The following is a 25587-nucleotide window of genomic DNA, read 5'->3' on the forward strand; positions in this document are numbered from 1 at the left end:
TTTTCTATTTTTTTCAACAGAATAGTTGGAAAAAAGTCCAGATTATTAAGAAAATAGTTTGAAAATTCGGGTATGCCTGCAAGAATAAGCACAGATTTCTCAAACTACTGACTTCTTTTCGTCATCAGTGACTTAACAGCTTCCAAAGCTTCCAATCAGTGACTTAAAAGCATTCCAATTCAATAATGAATTCCCATGTATGACAAAAAATACAATTACTATAGTCACCCAATACCTTTTTGACCTTGTTCTTTTTCTCATAGGTCTCTGACAGAGGCTTTTTCTTCTGCTGAGTTGTGTCTTTGGAGAATAAATACTCAAATTCACTAGTATCCCGAATATCAGGTTCTTCTAAGGAATCCCATAAGGTTGGTGTAGCATTTTGGCTTAAAAGAAAAAATGACAAGTTAAATATTAGAATCAAAACAGATGAGAATATAGTAAAATCTCTAATTCACTTTATGACTCATTTTTAAAAATATGTGTGTGTGTATATACATATGTGTGTGTATGTATATATATCCTAATAAAGCTGGAAAAAAGTTTTTTGTGCTATATCTTTTTTTTTTAAGTCAAAATATACTATAGAACATTGAAGCCAACACACATTTCTAAAACTGAATGATCATTAGATGCAATCAAAAAGAAAGAGATCTAGAGAAAACATGCAGGACCAGAAATCCTGGGATTCACATAATCGAGGCCATGTAAGCTGTTTCTCCCTCAGTCTGTGGCATTTCCATGATAGGTAAAAATAGGCATCACATACACGCTAAAAAGATAACCAATTCTGGGACATTCGTGGGATAATTCTTGTTTTTATTATTTTTTTAGAGAGTGAGCAAGTAAACGAGAGGGGGAGAGGGAGAGAAAGAGAAAGGCACGGGGCCCAGCATAAAGCCCAAAGAAGGGCTCGATCCCATGATGTTGGCATCATGACCTGAGCCGAAATCAAGAGTCAGATGCTCAACTGAGCCATCTAGGCACCCCATTAATGGGATAATTCTTAATAACAATTCTTAAACAGAATAAAATTCTTCACCTTTTCCTAAGTTAAGATTTACCTTCTTGTTGGACTTCTTCTAATACTTTTAAAAGTGATTTTTAGGATTAGCTTGGGTCAACTCAGGGCAGGACCCATAATTTGTGAACAGACTGAGCTCATTTAGAAGTACTTGATTTATAATACTCCGCCCCAACAACAGTATTAACAATGAAAATAAACCAAAAAACTCCACTGAACCAGTCCACACAGGGATTTCAACTAAAGTAGCCATGGGGAGGCTGTGCTTTTGTTTTTGTTTTTTGGTGTTTTTTGTTTGTTTGTTTGTTTGTTTTTTTGTCGTCAAAAAAACAGGGGCACCCTGGTTTTGAAACAAAGAAAGGGAAGAAGCTATGGAAAATCAGGTATAGAAAAACTGCCTCTGAGAGTGGGCTCAGAGAGGTTACCATACAGGCTTCTTTTAGTCAGAACACATTTTCCCCCAAATGTCTACTTTCTTATTTTTTAACACATTTCATACCCATGGACAAACATAATATTTCATCTACACATTATTTTTCAAATGTAAGTATGTAGTATGATCCAGAATATTTTTAAGTACTTACCCTTGTTTTAACATGTATTTTCTCCATCACTGAAAACTAAAAGAACTCTTACTACATGGGATGGTCCACACAATTTTTTGATGCTAAAAGGCAATTTTCATCATGTTCAAAACAGGTGGGAAGATGGACTTCTCAGTCCCGGGTGTTCACATTTTGCTATATGTCTGCCTTTCCCATGAAATATGAACATCTTGATCTGTCCAGATTCACTTCTCTCCACTTCTTTTATTATAATTTTTCTAATATAATATTTGAGCCATTTAAGAGTATATGTGTGACATGTACAACATATAAGAGTATAGTGAATACCTGTGAAATCATCACCCAAGAGCTAGAAATTTCCAGTGAAGTACATCCATCCATGTGCTCCTGTCCTCCCCCACTCACTTAACTCCCATTTGAACAGGAACACCATTAATTTCAAGGGTTAATCTCAGCTGCACTACGGAAGGGGGTCTCGATGGCAGAAAAGAGCCAGGGGATTTTGGAGCATGCAGCCTGTTAAGGGCTCCTGGTCTGGGCCTCAGAGAGGTTCTCGGAAGCTGAGGAGAGGGTGTGCAGAGAGAGATGGTGTGATGCATAAGGGCAATTGTTCAGACCCATCCATTCCCCACCCCCATTCCCCTCTCATCCCTGCACCTGTACTGCTTGGCCCCAGCTCCAAAGACTGTGAGCCCACACTAGTATGACTAGTGTTGCAACTCACTTCTATTCTAGAGTAAACTGGCTTTGACAGCTTGCACGCTTTGTCACCATTTACTACACATTGTTTCTGTGGGAAAAGGCATTTCCAATAATGAAGAGAAGAATTTTGGAATACTACCTCTCAGTGAGTTGGGAGCAATTGGCATTTGGTGGAGGAGTAACAAGGATTCACTCACAATAGACCATCTCATCTGCTATAATGATCAACTCCTTTCTCATCACTGAATGTAAAATTCTAGCTCAAAAGAAGAGGAAGAGGGAAGTAGGAGGAGGAGGAGGTAGGAAGAAATATTGGGGAGGAGGGAAATGGTGGAGGAGGAGGGAGAAGTGGAGGAAGAAGGTGAAGATACTCACAAGGAAGACCAAAAGTGAGTGCCCTGGAGTGCCAGGGTGGCTCAGTCGGTTGAGTGACCGAGTCGTGGTTTCGGCTCAGATCATGATCTCATGGTTCATGAGTTCGAGCCCCATGTTGGGCTCTGCGCTGGCATCATGCAGCCTGCTTGGGATTCTCTCTCTCTTTCCCTCTCTCTCTTTCTCTCTCTGCCCCTCCCCCACTCGAGCTCTCTCTGCCTCTCAAAATAAATAAAAATTAAAAATTAAAAAAAAAAAATCAGTTCAGGTGAGTAGTGAAAAGCAATCTAGGTCGATGAGAGACAGTGCACACACAATGGAGAAAAATCATATTTTACTTCCAGTTCCCCAGAAGACCAAGGCTAAAATTTGTCATGCATACATTATGCAAAGTGCTTACCCTTCTGGTTGTACAAAATACTCAAAATACCATTTCTTCTCTTTGTAACAAACACACCCCAAACAATTTTAGTTTTGGACACGAATAAAACACTACACAGAATCTTTACAGCCTTTAGTTTAAAAGAAGTACACATGCTCTGAGGGTACAAAATCACTTTGAGGGACCCATGATCAGAGAGACTAAATGTGTGGAACAGCAGGTAGCGGCCGTGATGCTGTCTTCATGTAGGAAAGTTAGTACATTCACCTACTTTTCATTTGGCTCAACAATGAAGCCCTAAACTTACAGTAAAACTAATAAGAGCTTGAGTATTGAATTGCTTTCTTTCTCAAAATGGCCAACTACACAAGGAGGGAAACCATAACGATTCTCTCCAGCATGACTTTGTCCTATGTTGAACAGTGGGCAAAGGGCCCATATCCCAGTGGTACTGTGAGACCACCGCTGCGGTCTAGGATGTTGGTTGCTGATGAAGTCTTGAGGGGAATGGAGTGGAGACAGGCTCGTGAGGCAGGTGTGGAACAGTTCCATGTGCTGTCACAACACACTACCCCACGGCTGACAGGTGGGATTCATCACCCTGGAATGTCTGTACATTAATTTGAGAACACTAATAAGGGAACAGAACTCGAAATAAATATTCTGGGAAACATTTCTTAGGAAATGTCCTCTGAGTCTTGAATGGGACAGAAGGAATAATAATAGTACTTTAGGTAATCGTTAGGAGCCACTTCAGTATCTCTCTCTCTCTCTCTCTCTCTCTCTCTCTCTTTTTAACCATTCAATTAGGAAGTAATAAAGTATCAACGTTTAAAAAAAAAGTATCAGGATTTCCCACACATAAACTCTTGGTCCTTATTCTTTGGTTAGAGGAAAGGGGCCAATATAAGGCACATAATCAACTTAGTTCACCACATGCTTAGTTTTAAGTCACTCCCCACTCCTCCCTGCAGTGATTTCCAGTTGCTTTATAATTGTGAATTTCACAGTATTTTGTTTAATATCCTGCCTTCCACAGGCAAAATGTTACATAAATTGAAAGATTCACCACCACCCACCGATTTGGGGGATAAGTTCAAATATTTATGTTTAAAAATATGTTTTCTATTTGTTGTCCTTTACAAACAAATTAATTTCAAATCTAGACATTGGTTAATCAAGCAGCAGCTCAACACCTCTCTCATTGTCCTCTTGACAGACTCTGAAAGGAGGCAGAAGAAATTCAATCCAAATATGTTCGTATGGAAGTTTCCAAGCAACCTGTCTTGCTGCCTTACAGAACCCAGCTTAACAAGCTATACAAATGGAAGATGTGTCACACTGGCACTTTCTCTGAAGGGCAACAAGGTAGAAGATGGGAGGGCATTTGGCAGTTAGGGGGATGAGAGTTCAAGCAGAGGTTTTATATTTTAGGATGCCCTTCTGACCTAAAGAGCTAATGACTCAGTTGTGTCTGGTTCTTCTAATAAAACCTGAAAAATTACACGTACCTGTTAAATATCCAGATCATAAGGTTGCTGATACCATCTAAAGACAAGACAGATACTCTAAACATCTTCAGTGAACCTGCAGTATAGGTTCAGGCTCAGTGTCTTTATGATTACTTGCTAGTTGTAGGGATGTTGGAGAAGGCTCTAACTTACACCAGAGCTCTTCTCTAAGAAGAGTCTGTCAAATGGAAGCTTTATCTTACAGAAGGATCTGAAATTGCACGCACTGTTTCTCCCAGCATCAGTCTGTAGAGAACACAGATAAGACCTGGTGGAGACAGACATTCTCCCCCTCAAACACTGCAACCTTGTTAATCCAAGGTATTCACTACAAACCACATTTGAGAATGGAATACAGTACACAGATATCCAACTGGTAAGGATAAAATGTCACTCGTGCAAAATCCTGGGAATTCACAAGCTGAGAATGGGCCAGGGGTTGGGCTTACCTTTTATCACTTATTTGGATTCTAGTCCAGTATAAAGGCTTCATGGGGCAACTCGGCTCAATGGCTGGCTTCCGAGGACATTGGCTAGAAGAAGGGCCAACTCCGAAGAAGAGTCCAGGAGGAGGTGGGGGTGCAAGTCCTGGGGGTGTTGGAGCAGGAGGGGGCCCCCCACTGTTGGGCAGAGCAGGGGAGTTGGGAAGTGGTGGCGGAGGGGGAGGGGGAGGAGGTCCAGCACTTGGAGGCAGAGGAGGCGGTGGGGGTGGAGGAGGTCCGGCACTTACAGGTGGGGGTGGAGGTAAGGGTGGCAAAGCTGCAACTCCCGGAGGGAGGGGGGGAGGGGGAGGGGGAGGGATGGCTGCTGGAAGGGGTGGGGCGGGAGGGGGAGGCGATGCCTTTGGCTGAGGTGGTGAGATGCCTTCCACAGACTGAAGTGGTACATGGACGTCTTTGTTGTCATTTGGGGGAGACAGCTGGCTTAAAGAGGAGATATTCAGCTTTTTGGGTATTATCTGGTTACTTCTGATGGTCTTGCCTTCACCTTCGCAGGGTTTGAGGAAAGTCTCTCTGTCTGTCTGGATGCACACATTTCTGTAGGTCTTTGGAGGGTGGTCGTCATCGGTGGAGACACACGCGTCTCTCATCTCCTCACATCCTCCTCGCCACCGGTGTTCTATCTCATGTTTGAGATTTTCAATGGTTTCTTCTAGCCTTGCTGTAACTGCTGCATGCTCCCCGCGGATATGAAATGCCTGAAGTTCAAACTGAGCCTGTAGAGATATGAATGGGAAAGAAAGTACAGATTTTAGAAAAATCAAATATAGCAGAAATAAAAAAAATTCAGTACCATCCCTGTGCCACCATAGCCCAGGCCACATCAACACAGGGAAACACAGAGACATTCTCTTCAGAATCCAACAGGGTATAAATTTCCCTTTATGAATTCTCCAAAGACTTAGATAGTTGGAGTAGAAGCGTAATTGCAGCCAATCTGATCTCATGGGAATAACTGCCATGGATTAAGGCTTAAAATAAAACTATCCCCTAAGAACTTTCACCCATTTTTAATATCAAAGGCAAAACAAACTCTTCGTAAAGATTTGAACATGCTTGAATATATCTTTGATTATTTTTAGTTTGGAAAAAGAACACTGTAAGAAAAAAAAAGAGCTCCTTCTGGCTGTGTACCTTAGAGACACATAGTCTCTAAGTCATAGTCTCCCTTAGAACACCTCTTCTATGCCATTTCTGGGCCAACACAGCAGAAACAAAAGGTGTGAGAAGAAGCTGTAACACATGTGTATTTTTTAGAAGTTTCCATATCAAAGCTGTCTCTGATCAGTATCTGTGTCTGTTTCATAATCTTTCATAATATAGTAATAAATAAGCTATGCAAATGTACAGAAAATGAGAATATTAAGATTTGCTATTTTTCCCTTCTACATACCAACATTTTAAACTGCATTTTATAAGACTCTCAGCTGTTTAACGGTTATCTTTTCAGTTACTTCAGCGCCTCGAGTCTGTGGTTTTACACTTAGTAGCACAGAGCCGGCAAGCTCTCAGTCATCAGCTAGTCTGTTTCCCAGCCTTCAAAGTCATTTAGCCTATTATGGTTTAAGGGGAAGCACTCAAATTTATGATGTTATTAGGGTTTCCAGAATCCAGTTTTACAGTAATTAAATATTTCTGGTGAACTTAGTTAATGTCTGCCTTTCTCATCGGATTATAAACTCCACGAGATGGATCTGCCCCCCATCTCTGTATCCCAGCAGCTGACGTGACAAGCACATAATATTGACGAGATGGGTAGGTAAAGACCACTGTGATGCTTCTATCTGGTCATTATCCTATGGACCTTCCTTATGGCCTAACAAAACCCTCTCCACTGTAATTTCAGCCCACAAACTGTACACAAGCATAGATCCCTTTTGCATGGAAAAGGTAAAGAAATATGTTTAATGACCTCATCAGGGAAGGTAAAGACATATGAAGATTCTCCACATTAAGATACCTTTTAACTATATTTTTACTAGCTCGTTTCCCTCATGAACCAACCCCCAAATAACCATGGTCAGTAGAACCAGAGGCAAGGCTTTTCTAAAGGTGGTTTTCTCACATGTGGACATGGCAGCCTGATGCAACTCTCAACAAACTAGCGAAATCCAGACACTGTCTATTTCTTGTACAGCACAGGGGGCTAGGTGCCTGAGCTCTGGATTCGTACTACCTTGTCTGCATCCCATCTTAGCCACTTGTTAGCTTTGTGACCTCAGGCAGGGAACTTTGTGTCTTCAAGCCTGAGTTTCCCCAAATGAGGAGGATTGTGAGTCATGTCTAGGGTTTTGAGAAAGCTATAGAACATTTGAATAAATGTTACTATGAGGTACTGCTGCTAATGACAATATTAGAATAAAAGACCAACAGATTTATAGTCATTCTTCAAAATTTCCAAATAAGGCCACCTTTGTGGAGTGATGGGCGCAAAACCAGGAAAAGCTTAAGCAAGTCTAGAAAAACAAGGTACTACAAATACAAAAGTTTACCCAAAATTTCAGGAGTTCTGCTACCAAATACCTGAAAGTAATTTCAAGCTTCATTCAACGATGTGATCAAGATAATCTGTTTCAACATCCTACCTGTCCCGATTGCCCTCTCCCTCCCCACCTCTAATACATCCCAGCCCTGAGTTCCACGGAATCGCTTACCAACATTTCAACTTCATTATAGCGACTAGTTCAGTTCTGCCACATCACACTAACTCTTGGTGGTTGTTCCCAACTAACCTTCCAAGAAGGTTGAGAGTCAAATGACATTGATGAGCCAATCATTTTACTCAGTCTTCAACTTCTTTTTTTTTTTTCAACGTTTTTTATTTATTTTTGGGACAGAGAGAGACAGAGCATGAACGGGGGAGGGGCAGAGAGAGAGGGAGACACAGAATCGGAAACAGGCTCCAGGCTCCGAGCCATCAGCCCAGAGCCTGACGCGGGGCTCGAACTCACGGACCGCGAGATTGTGACCTGGCTGAAGTCGGACGCTTAACCAACTGCGCCACCCAGGCACCCCCTCAACTTCTTAATAATAGAAACAAGTTGCAAAGACATGTTCCACAAAGAAACTTTCCTTTTATCACGTGACTGAGCTGTGTCTGCAGCAATCACCTTGGTCCCTTCCATCCAACAGCAATCACCTTGCTCCCTTCCACCCTCTTAACCAATGATCCCGAGACCGCTGAGGCTGATGTATGTGCCTATGTATTGTTTTGGTGGTTCTGTAACACATGTGCTTAGTGCAGTGGGGAGAGCACAAATTGGGCAGGTTATTTAACCTCTCTGGACCTCAGTTTTCTCATAAGTAAAATGGGGATACTAACAGATTCTACCTCAAAAAGCAGTTGAGAAGAACATGAGTTAATGTATATAAAACAGCCCGTAGAGGAGAGTTTGGAGCATAGAAGGTGCCACATAAGTTTGCTACATTATTGTCTCCTTCATGCCTGACAGATTCCAGAGGCTACACCACCTTGCTTTCCCCTCTCAGCAGGCTCCCGGCAGCATGCTTTATCCATCTAAAGCAAAAATGAAGATAGTTCCTTTAATCCCTTCTAGCTGTTGCCCTTTCTCACCGTCTCCTCTTCACAGCAGAATTTTGGCGGAAAAGAGCCACAACTCTCTCGATATATTTTCTCATCCACTCCCCTTTCATCCAATTACATTTGGCTCCTGCCTTCCTGACCCCCCAACTTACTGAAACCCTGTGATTTGAGCGTTACATTTGGTCAGCACGTTTCAGTGATCCTGCCCTCTAGGCTGCATTGGTAAAGTTGACTGTGCCTGTACCTTGAAATTCTCCCCGCTTCCCTGAACTTTTTTTTTCTTTTTCTTTTATTTATTTTGAGAGAGATAAAGGAGGAGGGAGAGAGGGAGTGGAAGGGGCAGAGAGATAGAGGGAAAGAGAGAATCCCAAGCAGGCTCCATGCTGTCAGCACATAGCCTAATAAGGGGCTCAATCTCACAAATCGTGAGATCGTGACCTGAGCTGAAACCAAGAGTTGAACCCTTAATTGACTGAGACACCCAGGCACCCTTCCCTGAACTTCTGATACACTTTCTCTACCCCTTTTCCTCCCCTCTCTCAGCCCTCTCCAGTCAAACTGTGGATGCCATTCATCCGTTAAATGTGGTCTCCAGGCATCTTCCTTGCCATTTTATCCTCACACTACACAATCTCTCTGCACCATCTTGCGTACTGATATGGTAAGCAACACTCACTTACTGTATATACTGTAATTTCCAAAGTGGTACCTTACCACTTAATTCCAACCATCCTCCTGACTGGTCTACCTGCTTAATTAATCAGCCACCTCAAATTCAACATGTGTGAAAAGGAATTCATCACTGCCAAACCTCAGTTTGTTCTTCCTCTGAAATTTCTTCTTGCAGTTAATGGCATCGCCATCTTCCCAGTCATCACGTTCAGAAACCTGGATGTCATACTGGATTCCTTCCTTTCCCTTGCTCTTTCCTAACATATTACTTATCAACAAACTTCACTGATTTCTCTGATTCATTCCCTTCCTTCCATCCCCGCTACCTCGACTTTTCATTGGGTCCTCTTTATCTGGACAATGGCAACAGCCACCTAACTAATTATCCTGACTTCAGTAGAGTTTCACCCTACTGGTTCCAGGAGATTTTTTCAATAAATGCAGATTTTTATTCCTTAATATCTATTCAATAATTGGCCAATATTTACAGACTAACACTGGAACATGAACTGAAGTCTCCATTGACTGGTTTTCTGTCAACTTTCTGCAGTTTGGGCTCCTGCCTCTTCCCCATATATTCCCTGGATTTCACTCTTACACAGCACTGTCCCTTTCTCAGGACCATGTTCTTTCTGGGCCTTTGCAAATGCTGTCTTCTCTCAATACCCCTCCTCTCCTGCAAATGCCCAAAGGGGACAGATTATTAAGCATAGATTCCATGAATGGCTTCCTCACAATCTGTGTTCACTGATTGAAAGAATTCCCAAATAACAAAGACATACTGGATTTCCATGTACTCCACACCAACATGCTGGGATTATAATAAGAAACCCTGTGACCAGTAAAATTCAAAAGGCCCAAACAGACAACTTATCTTTGCCCTTCCCTATTCACAACCCCTTTTGATCATTCTGATTTTGTCTTGGTGGCACTCAGGAACTTAGCATGCCACAGCAATTCAAAATGATTAGGTACTAAGTACCTCATTCATTCTCTATCTGTCCATATCCTACCAATTATTTCAAGGTGTGCCTGGCTCTATTACAAGGGAAGTATCTCAAGTCCACACATACTATGCATTGAGTCTTTGGCAAAGCTAGGTTTTAACTCTGTTTTCCACTCTACTTCCTCTTTGCACGTGGAAACCATGTGCTATTTCCTCACCTTTATCTACGGCCAGTGATTTGCTAGTGGTTTGGTGAATCAAACACAGACAGTAGAACTTTCTATAGAATAATCAAGTATTCCTTCCTGGACAACGTTTGCCTAAGATCCCTGGGAATCTTTATGAAATGTCAAACCCAGTTCCTTACAGCCAAAACTACAGATGAGGCTGGGTCAAGGCAACACAATGTTTTTGAGCCCTGGTGAGTTTCTTTTCCAGGCTCCTTTACTTTCACATTAAACAGGATGCTTGTACACAGGAGACAAAATCGTTATAAAACTTCTATTTATTCTTAGCTAAATGATCCTCAGGACATATGAAGCACTAAGGGTTTCCCTCTCCCTGACCTTCCCTGCTAAAAAAATCTGCTGTTTTTCGGCCTTCATCCCAGTATATCATTTGAAAGCAGACAGGTGCTGAGGTTTGACATCTTTCCAGTCTTCCCCAAGCTCTATCTACCAGAGGCCATCCATGTTTTATCCATCTTCCTTTACTCATAACTTGATTGATTCTACTGCTTTTATTTTTAATTGCATCCTCTTCCCACTTGCAATAGCCTATTAATCTGTATCTATGTCCCTCCCTCTAAGGAAGATTCAAATTCATAATCCTTAAGAGAGCAATCACAATTAAACCATTCTGTTTTAATCATCCTTTTCCTTACTGAAACTACTTTTATCTGTCTAATGTAGTGCTTCTCAGCCTGTTCTGCATTAGAAACACCAAGAGAACTCTCGGGGTGCCTGGGTGGCTCAATTGGTTAAATGTCCGACTCCTGATTTCAGCTCAGGTCATGACCTCACAGTCCATGAGTTCAAGCCCCACATCGGGCTCTGTGATGGCAGGGTGGAAGGAGCCTGCTTGGGATCCCCTCTCTCCTTCTCTTTTTTGCCCCTCCCCTGCTCACTCTGTCGCTTCAAAAATAAATAAGGTTTGGGGCGCCTGGGTGGCGCAGTCGGTAAAGCGTCCGACTTCAGCCAGGTCACGATCTCGCGGTCCGTGAGTTGGAGCCCCGCGTCAGGCTCTGGGCTGATGGCTCAGAGCCTGGAGCCTGTTTCTGATTCTGTGTCTCCCTCTCTCTGTGCCCCTCCCCCGTTCATGCTCTGTCTCTCTCTGTCCCAAAAATAAATAAACGTTGAAAAAAAAAATTAAAAAAAAAAAAAAAGAAAGAAAAAAATAAGCTTTAAAAAAAATAGAAGAAAAAGAAACACCTAGACAACTCTGTATAAAAAATAAAAAACAAAACACTAATGGGCAGAAGCATCATCAGAGATCTGAGATGGTACCCTTGCATCCATACCCTTAAAGCTCCCCGAGGGATTACAAAGGGCGTCCAGAATTGCAATCAACAGCAACTGTCCTTAATCTGTACTCTGCTCCAAGCACAGCTGAGACAGTATGATACCACAATATCAGCGCATTCTTTTTGGCAATGACTTTTCCTTGGGTCATTTCAAAATTGCAAAGGAAAACATGTGTTATTTGAAAAAGCCCCTTCCTGATTCTGATATGTCCCCATAGGAGAATACCCCTTCATTATCTATATTGAAAATAGTTATTCTACACAGCAGATAAGTCTACATTCTTTCCATGACACCTCATGACCCTTAAACCTTGCTTTTGCTAACTTTTCCAGAGACTTCTCTATATTTTACCTGTGCTGCACCCCTACAGATTCAAGCATACATTCAACCCTCACAGTTTTATGCTTTTGCACATGCTATCTGCACTACTTAAAACACCTTTTCTCTCCATTTTCACCTAGTGAAAATCCCAAAGGAAAATTCAGTCCAGTTCAGCTGAAGGCTTAAACTTTTCTTGATCTTTCTTGACAAAAATTTTTCTTTGACTTTGTTGCCAAAGAGCTTGCTAGGTTCACATGACATTTTAGTTATTTATGTTTATCTTCTTTGTAAATCTAAAAGCTCCAGGCAATTGGGGACCATGCCTCATTCATGCTTGAACTTCCAGAACATTGCACATTGCTTGGCTAGTTAGTGATCCATAAATGCTTATTGAATTGAATTATTTCTTTAGTCTTAAATATTAAGACTTCCTTGTGCCTCTTTATTACCCACCCAACTAGACTTGTTGCTTCAAAAAAAATTTTAAAGAGAGACACATGTGGCCACTTCCTCTCTGACAGTCCAACGCGCAGCACAAACTATGAGATTTTAGAGTTGGTATCCCCTACAAAATTCAAATACAACATTCAGGGGTTTTGTTTTTTGTTTTTTGTTTTTTAAGTCTGGGTATTTCTAAAAGTTGACACTGATCTAATTTTAATGATTCAAAATCTCATAGATTAGTGTGCTTTTCACAGTAAGCATAAAGGCTGTTCCCATAAACATAATAAACCATCCAGTAGAATTGAACCACATTTGTGATTTTAATCTGATGAGGGATTGGACTCTACGCAACTCCCCCAGCCTCCTCAGGGGCTGGTCCTTCCTTCCCCTACCAAATCCTCATTATTTTTTAATATCCTTCACATTACCACTGCTCAGAGATACCATCGAAGGAACACACTGTACTGAAACCCAAGCAACGGAAGGAGACGTTTGCTTGTCTGGTCCCCACAAACATGTCTGTCAAAAAAGAACGCGGCAAAGTGCCTGCTGATGAAAGACATTGTGATGGTGCCAAGCAATGTGGAAAAATCATCTGTTAGCATTTTGTTATTACGAACATTCTCTCCCAGCGGTGCTGCCAGCGCCAGTCAAAATTCAGGTTATCTGCTGTACAACTTGAGTAAGTCAACCTTTTCCAGGGACTCTTCCAAATTCTACATCCTAGGCTGGGGAAAGCTAGGCAATTCCCAGGGACTACACAGAAGCACAATGAAGCGTCACCAGAAAAGTGCAGTCTGAGCAGACAGAAGGAAAGAAAATGGGGCTCGAGAACATCAAGCACCTCAAAGGGATGGAATTCAGGCCTTGCAGAGTGCTCACATAAGGTGAGAAGACAGTGGTTCTATGGCTTTGGATGTGGGCATCGTGGCTTTTCTGTTTTGTTTTTGAAGGCTGCACAGAAACTTCAATAATTCCCTGTGTGATGGACGTACACTTGTTACTATAAAAACAAGTCTCTATTAATAAAAAGAACGGCACTGGGCTTGATAAAATTCCCAAAAGTTAACAAGAGCTGGTTTGAATTAACTATTATCTATATATTTTTTGTTGTTGTTATCAGAAATAAATCACATCATGTTACAACTAAGAGGCCATCTCAGGGACACTCAGAAATATGAGGCACATCTGATACATCAATGTAATTAGAACTTGCTAGGAGGAATAAATAAAGAAAGTGGGCAGGAAACAGAGTAAAGAGAAATCAGAAGATAAAATAGCACTTAGGTTGACTTGGGAGTTAAACCCAACACATGCAAAGGCTATAGAGCACCAAGTTAAATTATTCACGTGTCAAAATGGTGCTATCTCCAGAAACTATCTGCCATGCTGATGTTCGGTCAAGAGAGTGAGGGAAAAGAAACCAACATAAAATAAGTGAGCTAGACACCATGCGAGGTGCCTTAATTTAATCCTTGCAACTCTGTAGGGCAGACATTCTGGCAGATGTAATAACTTCTATAAGATCCCACACCTGGGAAATGGTGACAGCCCAAAATTCACGTTCTTTCCATTTTGCCATTTCGAATTGATAACAGCTAAACAACAGTATTTCATAACAGTTGTTTCAAACTGAAGAATAGCTGACACGCAATGTTAGTTTCAGGTGCACAACACAGTGATCCAACAACACTACTTGTGTCACGCTCACCACAAGTGTAGAGCTACCGTCTGTCACCATACAATGCTGACTACAATACCACTGACTATATTCCCTGTGCTATACCTTTCACCTGACTTATTTATTCCATAACTGGAGGCATGTACCTCCCACTCCCCTTCACCCATTTTACCCATCCCCCCAGACCATTTCCCTCTGGTAACTACCAGTGTGTTCTCTGTATTTATGGGTTTGGTTTTTTTGTTTTTCAGATTTTACACATAAGTAAAATCACATGGTATTTGTCTTTCGCAGACTTATTTCACTTAGCATAATACTCTCAAGGCCCATCCGTGTTGTCAAAAATGGCAAGACCTAGTTCTCTTTCTGTGGCTGTGTGTGTATATACATATATACACGTACATACCCCACATCTTCTTTATCCATTCATCTATTGATAGACACTTGGGCTGCCTCCATATCTTGGCTATTATAAATAATGCTACAATAAATATAGGAACATATATACCTTTTGAAGTTAGTGGGGGTTCTTTCTGGTATTTCTATTTTTAACTTTTTTCCACATCCTCACGAACACTTGTTATTTGTTGTTTTTTTGATCCTAGTCATTCTGACTGGTGTGAGGCGATATTTTATTGTGGTATTGATTTGCATTTCCCTGCTGACTAGTGATGTCAAGGAACTTTTCACGTGTCTGCTGGCCATCTGTATGTCTTCTTTGGAGAAATGTCTATTCAGGTCTTCTGCCCATTATTAAGTCAGACTATTTGGTGGTTGGGAGGGGGGTGGTTGGTGTTCTATTATAGAAGTTCTCTTTTAAAAAAAAAAGTTTATTTATTTTTGAGAGAGAGAGCATGAGCAGGGGAGAGGCAGAGAGAGAGAGAGAATCCCAAGCAGGCCCTGTATCATCAGCACGGAGCCCGATGCAAGGCTAGAAGTCATTAACTGCTAGATCATGACCTGAGCCAAAACCAAGAGTCGGATACTTAACCGACTGAGCCACCCAGGCACCCCTGTTTAAGTTCTTTATACATTTTTTCTGTTAACCCCTTATTGTATACATCATTTGAAAATATCTTCTCCAATTCAGGAGGCTGCCTTTTCTTTTTGCTGATAGTTTCTTTCACTGTGCAGAAGCTGTTTATTTAGGTGTAGTCCCAATGATGTATTTTTGCTTTTGTTCCTCTTGCCTGAGGAGATATACCTAGAAAAATGCTAAGACCAATCTCTAAGAAATTATTGTCTGTGTTTTCTTTAACGGGTTTCACATTTGGGTCTTTAATCCATTTTGCATTTACTTCTGTGTATGCTCTAAGAAATCGGTCCATTACATTAATTAATGACTAATACCATTACATACTATCTATGACTTATAATGCATTTGTATTATATTACGTCTGAAATCATGGCAACAACCTGTGTCAAGGCTGGTACTACAACAAGAGGGGCACAGAGACTTTAATTGCCAACAAGATAGATTCAAATGCACACTGCGCTCCAGAGCTTTTTTCGCCTTATCCTAGATCCTCAGTTATTAATAATCCTTCCTGTTCAATATTCTGAAATTAGAATTCCAGTACAAGGCTAGAGATAATTTCTGATAAAAGATGTTTTCTTTAAAAAAATTGGCCCTCCACGGGGTGCCTGGGTGGCTCAGTCTAGGTTAAGCATTTGTCATTCAGCTCAGGTCATGATCTCTCAGTTTATGGGTTAGAGCCCTGCGTCAGGCTCTGTGCTGACAGCTCAGAGCCTGGAGCCTGCTTCAGATTCTACGTCTCCTTCTCTCTCTGCCCCTCCCCTGCTCAAGCTCTGTCTCTCAAAAATAAATAAATATTAAAATATTGGTCCTCCATCCTTTGGGAAAAGAACTGGAGTCACTGAGTAAATAATAAATCTGAAGTTTTTGATTCCTAGGTAAGTAGAGAGGAAAGTACTGGCCAAGGTTCAAAAGATCTGGATTCTGCTCCTGGTTATCTCAGGCATTAGCTACTTTTACTTTCAAATTTTCTACTTCCTGTAACCTTCATTTTCTCAATATCTAAAATGAGAGGTTTAAAATACTTAATCAGTAATATTTCCTTTAGTTCTAAAATGCTAATAATTTTCACACCCAATACTTAATCATATCTCTTCATCTTAAAACTTCCTAGACTATGGCTCTGCTCATGAAAGCTTGATAAAGACTTAAAGCACAATATTATATCTAAGCCATGTCTAAATATCTAAGGCATATAAAAAGAGAGTCCCAACTCTCATTATTAATGCAAACATACACATGAGGTCAAACAGACTCATTACGGTAGTCTGAAAACATACCAGTGGCTCACTTGGTAGTTTAGATAAAGTTGTGCATTATTTTTGAAATCTGATAGTTATTATGAGTATTCAAGAATATACCTGTACTTCAAAAATAATCTATTACAACTATGGATCATCATCTAAAGAAGTAGTAGGGAAATAAAACAGAAAAAGTTTTGAAAATCTGGACTGAGGTTCCTACCAGGGAAACAAAACAAAACAAAACAAAATTGCAGCCAGAGTGCTTTTGTGGAATAAAACGGGGGGAAAAAAAAAAATATCATTACTCCCAGGGGATTCTGGTAACATTTTATTTCTAAGTTATTAATATCACTAAATGTAGTGTAAGTCACAGAATGAATATACCTTGGGATATCCATGATAATGATTTTCAGACTTCATTTTCACAAAAAGTAATTCTGAACCTAACGAGCAAAAACCCAAGACTGCACATTTTTAGGCCATGAGCTAACACACTAACTCCTCTATTAAGAGAGAAAACTTAGAGTTTTATGTTGTATTATTATTAGCATCACTGGAGCTACAGCTAGTCCAATAATTAATGTATGACCCATTGCAGAGTACATGTGAGCTTAGCAGCAACAGAAGGTAAATCCTGGTCCTCAATGCTGTGACAAACTGAGATTCTTCAAGTAATAACAACAATTATGTTAATATTTCTTTCTCAACTCATTCACTGTCTATGAAGAGGCACCATCGTATGGCCATTGCTAACCTGTCCCATAATATTATTTGAGAAACTGTAAAGTGTAAGTGACCATAAAGTCAATTACATTTGCCTCACATACCCCCAAACTCTGTATTTTTTCCTTGAAGTGAAAAGTGGTATTATGTCACTTAAATAGCATTATTAAATGGGAGCCAAGTGAGGAGGGGCTATTTGTTGAGTTCTGTGTGGTACTGTAAGTAAAGGTGACACTTATGCATAAACTCTGGGATTACTGTTTAGAAAAAGCTTCCACATCTTCCCCAAAGTCCTAGCTCTCTGGAACCAAGAAGAGGTTCAAGGGAGTGATTGTGATAGATTCCTACTTATGAACTTACTCTTTGTAGTGGTGTTATATCAATCAGACAGACTCAGTAAGTCTTATCTCACTTATACCAAAGAGATGATCTACCATCTGGTATTCAAATAAGCTTTAATGAGCATGTATAATGCATCAGATCTTGTGAAAAGTGTCAGAGAAATGACAATAATTAAGAAACAATCCATATTTTGAGAAACTTGCATTCTAGCTAAGAAGAGATCTGTAAGTTATTTACAATTTTCAAGATAGTTGAGCTGTATGGATTTTACATTATTATTATTATTATTATTATTATTATCACACATCATGTTTTCCTTGAGAACCAAAGAAAACCAAGGACCACATCTGTTGATTTGTCCAGCAGAGTTGTTCATGCTGCTTTTACTACCCAGGAACAAACCACTCCACGTCCCGATACTTATAACTAACCTCCCTAAATACATTTTCAATGAGTGAGCAAGGAAGTATTTGGCTTCCCACCTTAACATTTTGAATAAATGACCAATGGTGTGTACCTAAGCCACAACCACCTTCTATTTGCCACTTCAAGTCTTCCTAGGGATTAGTCACTTGATAAATCTGCCATTGAATGGATTTAAAATTATAGGCCAATCGACAAGGAAAACAAACAAGAGGGTTTACATGTTTTTCATTAAGATCTGGGCTCTGGCCTAGGACATGTCCTCTAAGGAAGCTAGGAAGGGAAAGGTCTTAAATTTCCAAAAATTGCTCACCCCAGCCAAAAGGCACACTCATTATACAAGATATAAGTTGAGATGCCAGAAAAGAGCTCACATAATTAAGAATAGTCTTCATTCTCTAAGTAATGGACCCAAGGAGAAATATTTCCTACTATAATTGGAGAGGCTGGGTCAGGTAATGGAAAAAACACTAAAATAGTGGTCAGAGTGCCTGGATTAAGTTCAGCCTAAGACTGCTGTTATGACCTTGAATTTCCTTCTTATCTCTGGCTATTTTCTTCATCTGTAAAATAAACAGGTCAAAAAAGATCAGGAGGCTTACAAACCAGGTGTCTAGGGATCCCCGAAGGTATCAGCACTTCTGCAAACACTTAGTTGTAATGCTATTTTAAAAGGATATTTAACCTAAAAACAACAGTGACTTTAAAAAATACATATAGTTATACAAAAACATACACCTTTCGATACTAACAGCATATCTAATACTAAGGTACTCGGTTTTATTTATGTTTTCTTTTTGGTTCTTCTGGCAATCTGGAAGACCAAGTGTTCCCTGACATGTTTCAGGGTCTATTTGGGTGTTTTGAAGACAAATTTCACTGATTAGGACAGGCATGAATCTACAGTGGTTTCTTTCTTTTTTAAAATTCAGGCTTGCACTTCTAGGTGTAAATATAGTGCTGCAGCACACAGACACCGCATTCAATTAAGCACAGCCAAGGCTGAGGTTCATCTGCTCTGCAGGCCCCTCGTTTTTGGCAAAACAGTCTGGAGTGTGATAACAAGCATAGGAATGAGCAGAAAAATGGGTGGTTTTGGCATTTTATACTTAGTGCTTTTTGACAGAGTGATGTGTATGGTTGGAATAATTGCAGCCATTCTTAATTGCTATTAATTCAACTATAAAATTTTCCTATAGTTCATGTTTCAATCTTAGGGATTGTTTTGACTGAATTATAAGGGAAACCCTAGAATTATAAGAGAAAATTTTTTAACTGTTTCCATTTTTAACTATATGTTTTATAAAATGTGATTTTTATAATTTTCTTTTAGCAAAATAAAAAGTAATCGGATGCTATGGCTAATGTGAGACTCAAGTTTAAACTCTTAAATTCAAATTTCTGTGTATCAAAAACCATCTTCATGAAAACATACGAGAATATCGTTATGACCTTGGGGTAGGCAGAATTGTTTTTTTTTTTTTTTAATTGAAGTATAATTAACATACAGTGTTATGTTAGTTTCAGGCATACAACATAGTGATTCAACAATTCTATGCATCACTCAGTGCTGTCTTAATAGAGTTCTTAAATATGCCAGACTTGTACCCAGAACATAAAAAAGAACTCCATTAAAACAAAAATTAAAATTAAAAAAACCTCCCCCTACGCTCCAAAATGGGTAAAAGAAGCAAACAGCTCATGAAAGAAGATATATGAATAACATTTAAGCACATAAAAAGATGCCCAACAGCCTTTAATCAAACCACAATGAGATACCACTACATATTTGTTGAAAGGAAGGGAGGGGGAGAGAGGAAAACTGACCCATCGGGCAATACTGAGGGCTGGGGAGGATGAGGAGGAGTAACTGGAACTCTCTCTTGGGTTGCCAGTGGGAATGTAAAATGGCCCAGCTACTTTAGAAAACAATTTGGCTGTGTCTTATAAAGCTAAATACACACTTGGCGTGTGACCCAACAATCTCACTTCTAACTATTTGCCCAAGTGAAATAAGACATGTTAACATGAAAATCTATATATATATGTTTATAGCAGTTTTATTAACAATCACCCATGATGGTTAATTTTGTGTGTCAACTTGACTGGGCCAGTGGGTACCCAGTTATTTGGGCCAACGTCATTCGAGCTGTTACTTTGAGGGTGTTTTAATTATTTTGGTTTAGTCGACCCATTTATTTTGAGAGAGACAAAGAGAGTACAAGAGAGGGATGGGCATAGAGAAAGAGAGACAGAGGCTCTGAAGTGGGCTCTGTGCTGACAGCAGAGAGCCTGATGTGGGGCTCTGATTCACTAAAGTCACAAAGGAACCCTCAAACCCTCCCCTGGAGATCACAGCCTGAAGCAAGAAGTCAAAGCTTAACTGAGGGAGCCACCCAGGCACCCCCAGGCTGTTTTTAAAGGAGATTAACATTTCAATAAGTAGACTGAGTAAAGCAAAGGCTCTCCCTAATGGGATGGGTACCATCCTATCAGTTGAAGAAGTAAATGGAACAAAAAGGTTCATTCTCCTGCTAAGAAAAAACTCCTGCCTAACTGCCTTTGAACTGAGACACTGGCTTCTTCCTGCCTTGGGAGGGACTCATCAACGCTCCCAGGGCTCAAGCCTGTCAGCCTTTAGCCTGTAACTATGGTACCTGCTCTCCTGGGTCTCCAGCATGCCAACTCACCCTGCAGATCTTGGGACTTGTCAGGCTCCATAACTGCACAAGCCATTCCTTAAAACAAATCTCTTTCTCTCTCTCTCTCTCTCTCTCTCTCTCTCTCTCTCTCTCTCTCTCTATATATATATATATATATATATACCTCCTACTAGTTCAATTTTTCTGGAGGACCCTAGTACATTGCCAAAATTGGAAGCCACTCAAATGTTCTTCAACTGGGAAAGAATAAACAAACAGTGATATGTTCACAAAGTAAATTCTAATTAGAAATAAAAAGGAAGACACCTGGGTAGTTCAGTTGGTTGAGCATCTGACTCGATTTCGGCTCAGGTCATGATCCCAGGGTCATGGGATCAGGCCCCGCATCAGTCTCCATGCTGAACGTGGAGCCTACTTGGGATTCATTCATATTTTATCTCTCTCTCTCTCTCTCTCTCTCTCTCTCTCTCTCTCTCTCAACTCGACCCCTTTCCTTGCTTGCACTCTCTCAAATTAAAAATTAAAAAATAAATAAAAAGGAATGTACTATTGTTAGGTACAATAACATGGATGAATCTCAAAATGTGTTAAGAAAAGAAGCTGCACTCAAAAGGCTGCATACTATATGATTCCCTTCATATGACATTCTGGGAAAGTCAAAGCTATAGGGACAGAAAAAATATGAATGGCTGCCAGGGGCTTGAGGTCAGGGGAGAGGATGTCTTCCAAGAGACACAGAGGAATTTTTTATGGTGATGGAATGTTCTATGTCTTGACTGTGGTTATGGTTACATGACTGCATGGGTTTGTCAAAACTCATACGCTAAAAAGGGTGATTTTTATAGTAAGTAAAATAATCTCAACAACAACAAAAAGCATCTTACAGACTGACATTATATTAAGTAATATACATGCATTTATATACATTTAAGACTGGAAAATAAATATATACCAATAAAATGCCACTTATCAGTTGGACTTCTGAGCAAGATTTTGTCTGCGACAAAATCTTTCTCTTTCAAGAGAACACATTATTACAACAGACACAGAGTAAAATGAGTCCCAAAAGCATCTAAAAAAGTACCTGGAACAAAGATTCAGTTTCTGTAACATTAAAGTTATGTTACAAGAAAGGTTCTTTCTCATGCTATATTTCTCATCATAGCATTTTCATGCCTGTGGTCCAGGCTCCAGAGCTTTCCCTGTCTAGGGCTGGGATGGGGTTAGGGGTGACCACCTAAGACAGTACTACTACACTCACTCAGCATTGCTCTCACATCACCACTATGTGACAACATGGCCAGGGAGTGAGAAATGACTACTAAGAGCTCAGAGTGCCAGGCAGGATGTTACATTGCCTTTAACACTGTGATGTCTCATTACTTTCCCTTTCTCAGTCTACTTTCTATCATACTATTCACGATGAGTCTGATTTTCTCATTGGAGTCGATCACCAAGTGCTTTCGAGGACACAAGGTGCTACTTCTCTACTTCTTTAAGTAAAAAGGACCTGACGACTTCCATTCCCGGGCCAACTTGAAGAGTTTTCTTTATTAGTGTTTTACTTAACAAGCCTGCAAAGCAAGGATCAGAGTATTAGGTTAAAAATGTGCTGTGGGTTGCAATAGTTTGATAGGTAGTGTCTCTGTGACTAGGGAAAAAAAAAAAACACTTCTCAAAACAGTGTATTCCACGGAGCAATTAGAGCAGTTTCCTCGTATACTTAAAGGGTCTCCAAGATGCAGGGAGCCTATTAATCCATTGTGGTATAGGCTGCAAATTCTATTCAGTAAGAAGAGGATGACATTATCTGTCTTGCTTTCTACTTTTTCATGGAAAATGAAAGAAACTTGGAATAATGGATTCAGAACAAAGTAAGAATGACTGAAAAATACTGCAGAGCTTATTTAATACTGGGTACAACTAATAGCAACAACTAATAGTGCATTGTCTGTTGGAAGCAACTAGCACAACCCATTGTCTCTTGTGTATAGGTTGACACGTATGTTTAAAAGGTGGCCTTCGAGAAAGGAGTGAACACAATATGGTTGAATATAAGTCAATATTTGTTTTCTAAATAAAATGCATTAAGTAGGATCCAAATACCCTGAGAATGTACATTTAAATAAACCAGAGTTGTATCATTCAACAAAAAGCTGGGATATCACTTTCATACAAGACATGATGTGGTCTTCTCAAGCAATATTTTACATGTTCATTGACAGGGGCCCCTCTTGCCTTTTTCCCCTACCTAAAAAGTGCTCTAGTCCTTCTTCTCTCATTTGCCCACATCTCACATAAAAAAATGAGAATGCCTGTCTTAACCCTGCCCCCTCCTCAAGATATCTCCCATTATCTTCATCGACAAATGTTGCTCTAAAAGATTTGCAGTTACCTGTTGTCTGCATTTTTACCATACCCTTCGCGTAATTTCTCAAAAACCCAGTCTAAGTCACCACCGTTTTACTGAAAAGGGTCACAAAAATCACATTTAATGGCTCCCTTAGTTACCCAATTTGGTGGATTCTTCCTCATTCTCCTTTGGGACTCTGCAGCTGAACTTGAAAAGGGCCCTTTTTGTTTTCGTTGATAGTATACACCCCGGTCCTCTTCCTACTTTGCAATTACTCTGCCTAGTGCTACCTTCCCTTCCTCCATCTTCCAAATACTTCAGCTACATCAAGTTAAGAGGATTCACAGTTTTGTCTTCCGTGTTCACTGATGTATTCCTAGAATCAGGAGTAGCACCTGGCTTGTAAAGGCATTCAGATAGTTGTGGAATAAGTTAATTTCCCAATGTGCCTAGCCAACTCTTACAAGTCCCAAGGCTACTGTGCCTGGGACTATTGCATTCAGTTAGCACAGGGAAGAGAAAGGGGAAAGGACTACTGAGGAATGACATGCAAGTCAAGGGATAAAAGCCCTGGATTTGTGTGATTACTGCTATTAGCTCTTACTTAGGTCCTAGCTGATAAGGGCATAGCTGATGTGAAACCATGTTCCTTCCAACAAGCTTCATGAAATTCTAGCATTCGTTAAGTCCAAAGTTACATCCAGATCTCCATCCAGATCTGGTTAATTTTATCTCAATCAGCGGACCTCCACACTGAGTTACTTTACAATATGCACAGGGCCTAGATGAGAGTTGACAAATTGACCTCAAATTAGTCAAAATAAGTATTCTACACCAAAGACAGCAATAATACCATCATTTTGAATAGACACACTTTTATTGGTGTGAATTTGTAGGGTTCCAAATATATTTACATTTTAAAATCACTGAGGAAGTCACAAATATGAGTTATGCCAGGTGTATTCAAGTGTTATGACTTATTTTCCAAACTTCCTTCACTGGGACAGACGCCAAAGTGATTGGAAAGGGGATCATGGATGCCTTGGTCGATGAAAAACCTTAAAACAGCACTTATAACACTGTGGGTAACAAGTTTATTCTTCTTGGTGGCTAGGCTCTTTCTGAGTTTCTGTATACAAGCAATCAAGTTTGTCAAACATGTCCACTTACAGATCTATCTAGGAAGGGACATCAATGTTTCTAGAGTTGTGCCTGCTTCATTTGGAATACGTGCGACTGAGGATGTACATAGATTGACAGGGTGTAAGTGACCAGGTGCATCTGTAGTACCTATTCTTGAAAACAGAGGGACCTAGAATAGTGGTCATTTTGAATAACCAGGAATTCTAAAACTCCACAAAGAAGGTCCTCTGACCACAGGGCGTCAATACGCATCATTTTAGAAATAGTTTTGGCAAAGTATCCCAAGGATTTATTTGAGTTCACAAAGATCTGATGTAACATTTAAAAACAAATCTCTTTGTGTAAACATGGATTAAGAAAAATGTAAATCCCCCATGTAGGTTTATTTTTTTAATAAGAACTTTAATTTTATATTTATAAATCTAGGGTACTCAGTGCCTTTAACAGTTAAGATAATAAATGGAATTTGGCAGAACATTTATTCTGATTAGTGGATGTTTAATGATACTTGGAACATCAAGAAGCATGTTAAATTATGCTCAAGTATGATGCGCACAATAACTTGGAAAAGATCAGATCTCATTTTGACTTGATTCTCTTCCCCTGGAATATAGACAAGCCACATTCTCATTTTCCTCCTGCACTAACCACCCCCCACCCCCGGCACACAAACTTAGATTAAACTCTGTTACTTTTGATTGATATTCACCTCCAATATTTGTGCTTTTTGCAAGGATAATTGTTAAAAGAATTACATTTTTCAGTTTTCCAGTAATTGGAAGATATGAATTTAAATCATGATTATTATTTCCTAAGTGACCAAACATTGAACAGAACTCATGAAGTGTTTTGAAACTAAATGTTTAACTATTCTATGCAAAGTTTAAATGCCATTTCAAATTTAGTTTGACGGGGGTTGAAAAGGTTCTAATTTTCTCTCTAGCAATTTTTCTATTTTAAATGTTTCGGCTGCACATAGTAAGAATGTGAAAAAGACAGGGCACCATTACCTGAAAACTCATATATAATTTCTTCACAAGTCATTCATTCAAAAGTTAGTACCTAAATACACAGGTTAACGGCGATACAGGGCCAGCTATACAAGGTCTGTTGAACTACAGGAGTGCCGTAGAGTTCTATACCAACATCATGCCACGGTCCAGTGGAATGTGTCCATCAGCTACAAGATCTTATACCTGCCAGTTTTGTGCCATGCACCCTTCTGGAAAACTGAACTGGCTCAAGCAGCCATAGCAGTCACCCATTCTAAATAACCACAAACTACTTACGCTGCAATATTTAGATCACTAGGAATCACAATGTTGGACCATCACCTTTCTCTCACTGTACATCAGAGCAGTAGAAAGCTTTCTGACTGCACGCCCTTCAATACAGTATCAATACACATACAAAACAGATTAGAATGGGTGAGGCTTTTGAAAGAAAGGAATTTTGATTTCTTATAAAGACGG

At 40.0% G+C, this 25587-nt stretch overlaps 1 protein-coding gene across 2 annotated transcripts in view; it reads right to left on the reverse strand.

The window, feature by feature from the left end:
* The window catches only part of FMN1 (formin 1), a 422489-nt gene that overhangs the window by 189299 nt on the left and 207603 nt on the right, over nucleotides 1–25587 (reverse strand). For both annotated transcript variants that reach the window (XM_047863846.1, XM_047863848.1), the window contains 2 exons: nucleotides 5007–5773; nucleotides 236–386 (listed from right to left, as the gene is read on the reverse strand). In XM_047863846.1, the coding sequence (XP_047719802.1) occupies nucleotides 236–386; nucleotides 5007–5773 (918 nt within the window). The remainder of the gene's footprint in view (nucleotides 1–235; nucleotides 387–5006; nucleotides 5774–25587) is intronic.

This window comes from Prionailurus viverrinus, chromosome B3, assembly GCF_022837055.1.
Source record: "Prionailurus viverrinus isolate Anna chromosome B3, UM_Priviv_1.0, whole genome shotgun sequence".
Lineage (NCBI taxonomy): Eukaryota > Metazoa > Chordata > Mammalia > Carnivora > Felidae > Prionailurus > Prionailurus viverrinus.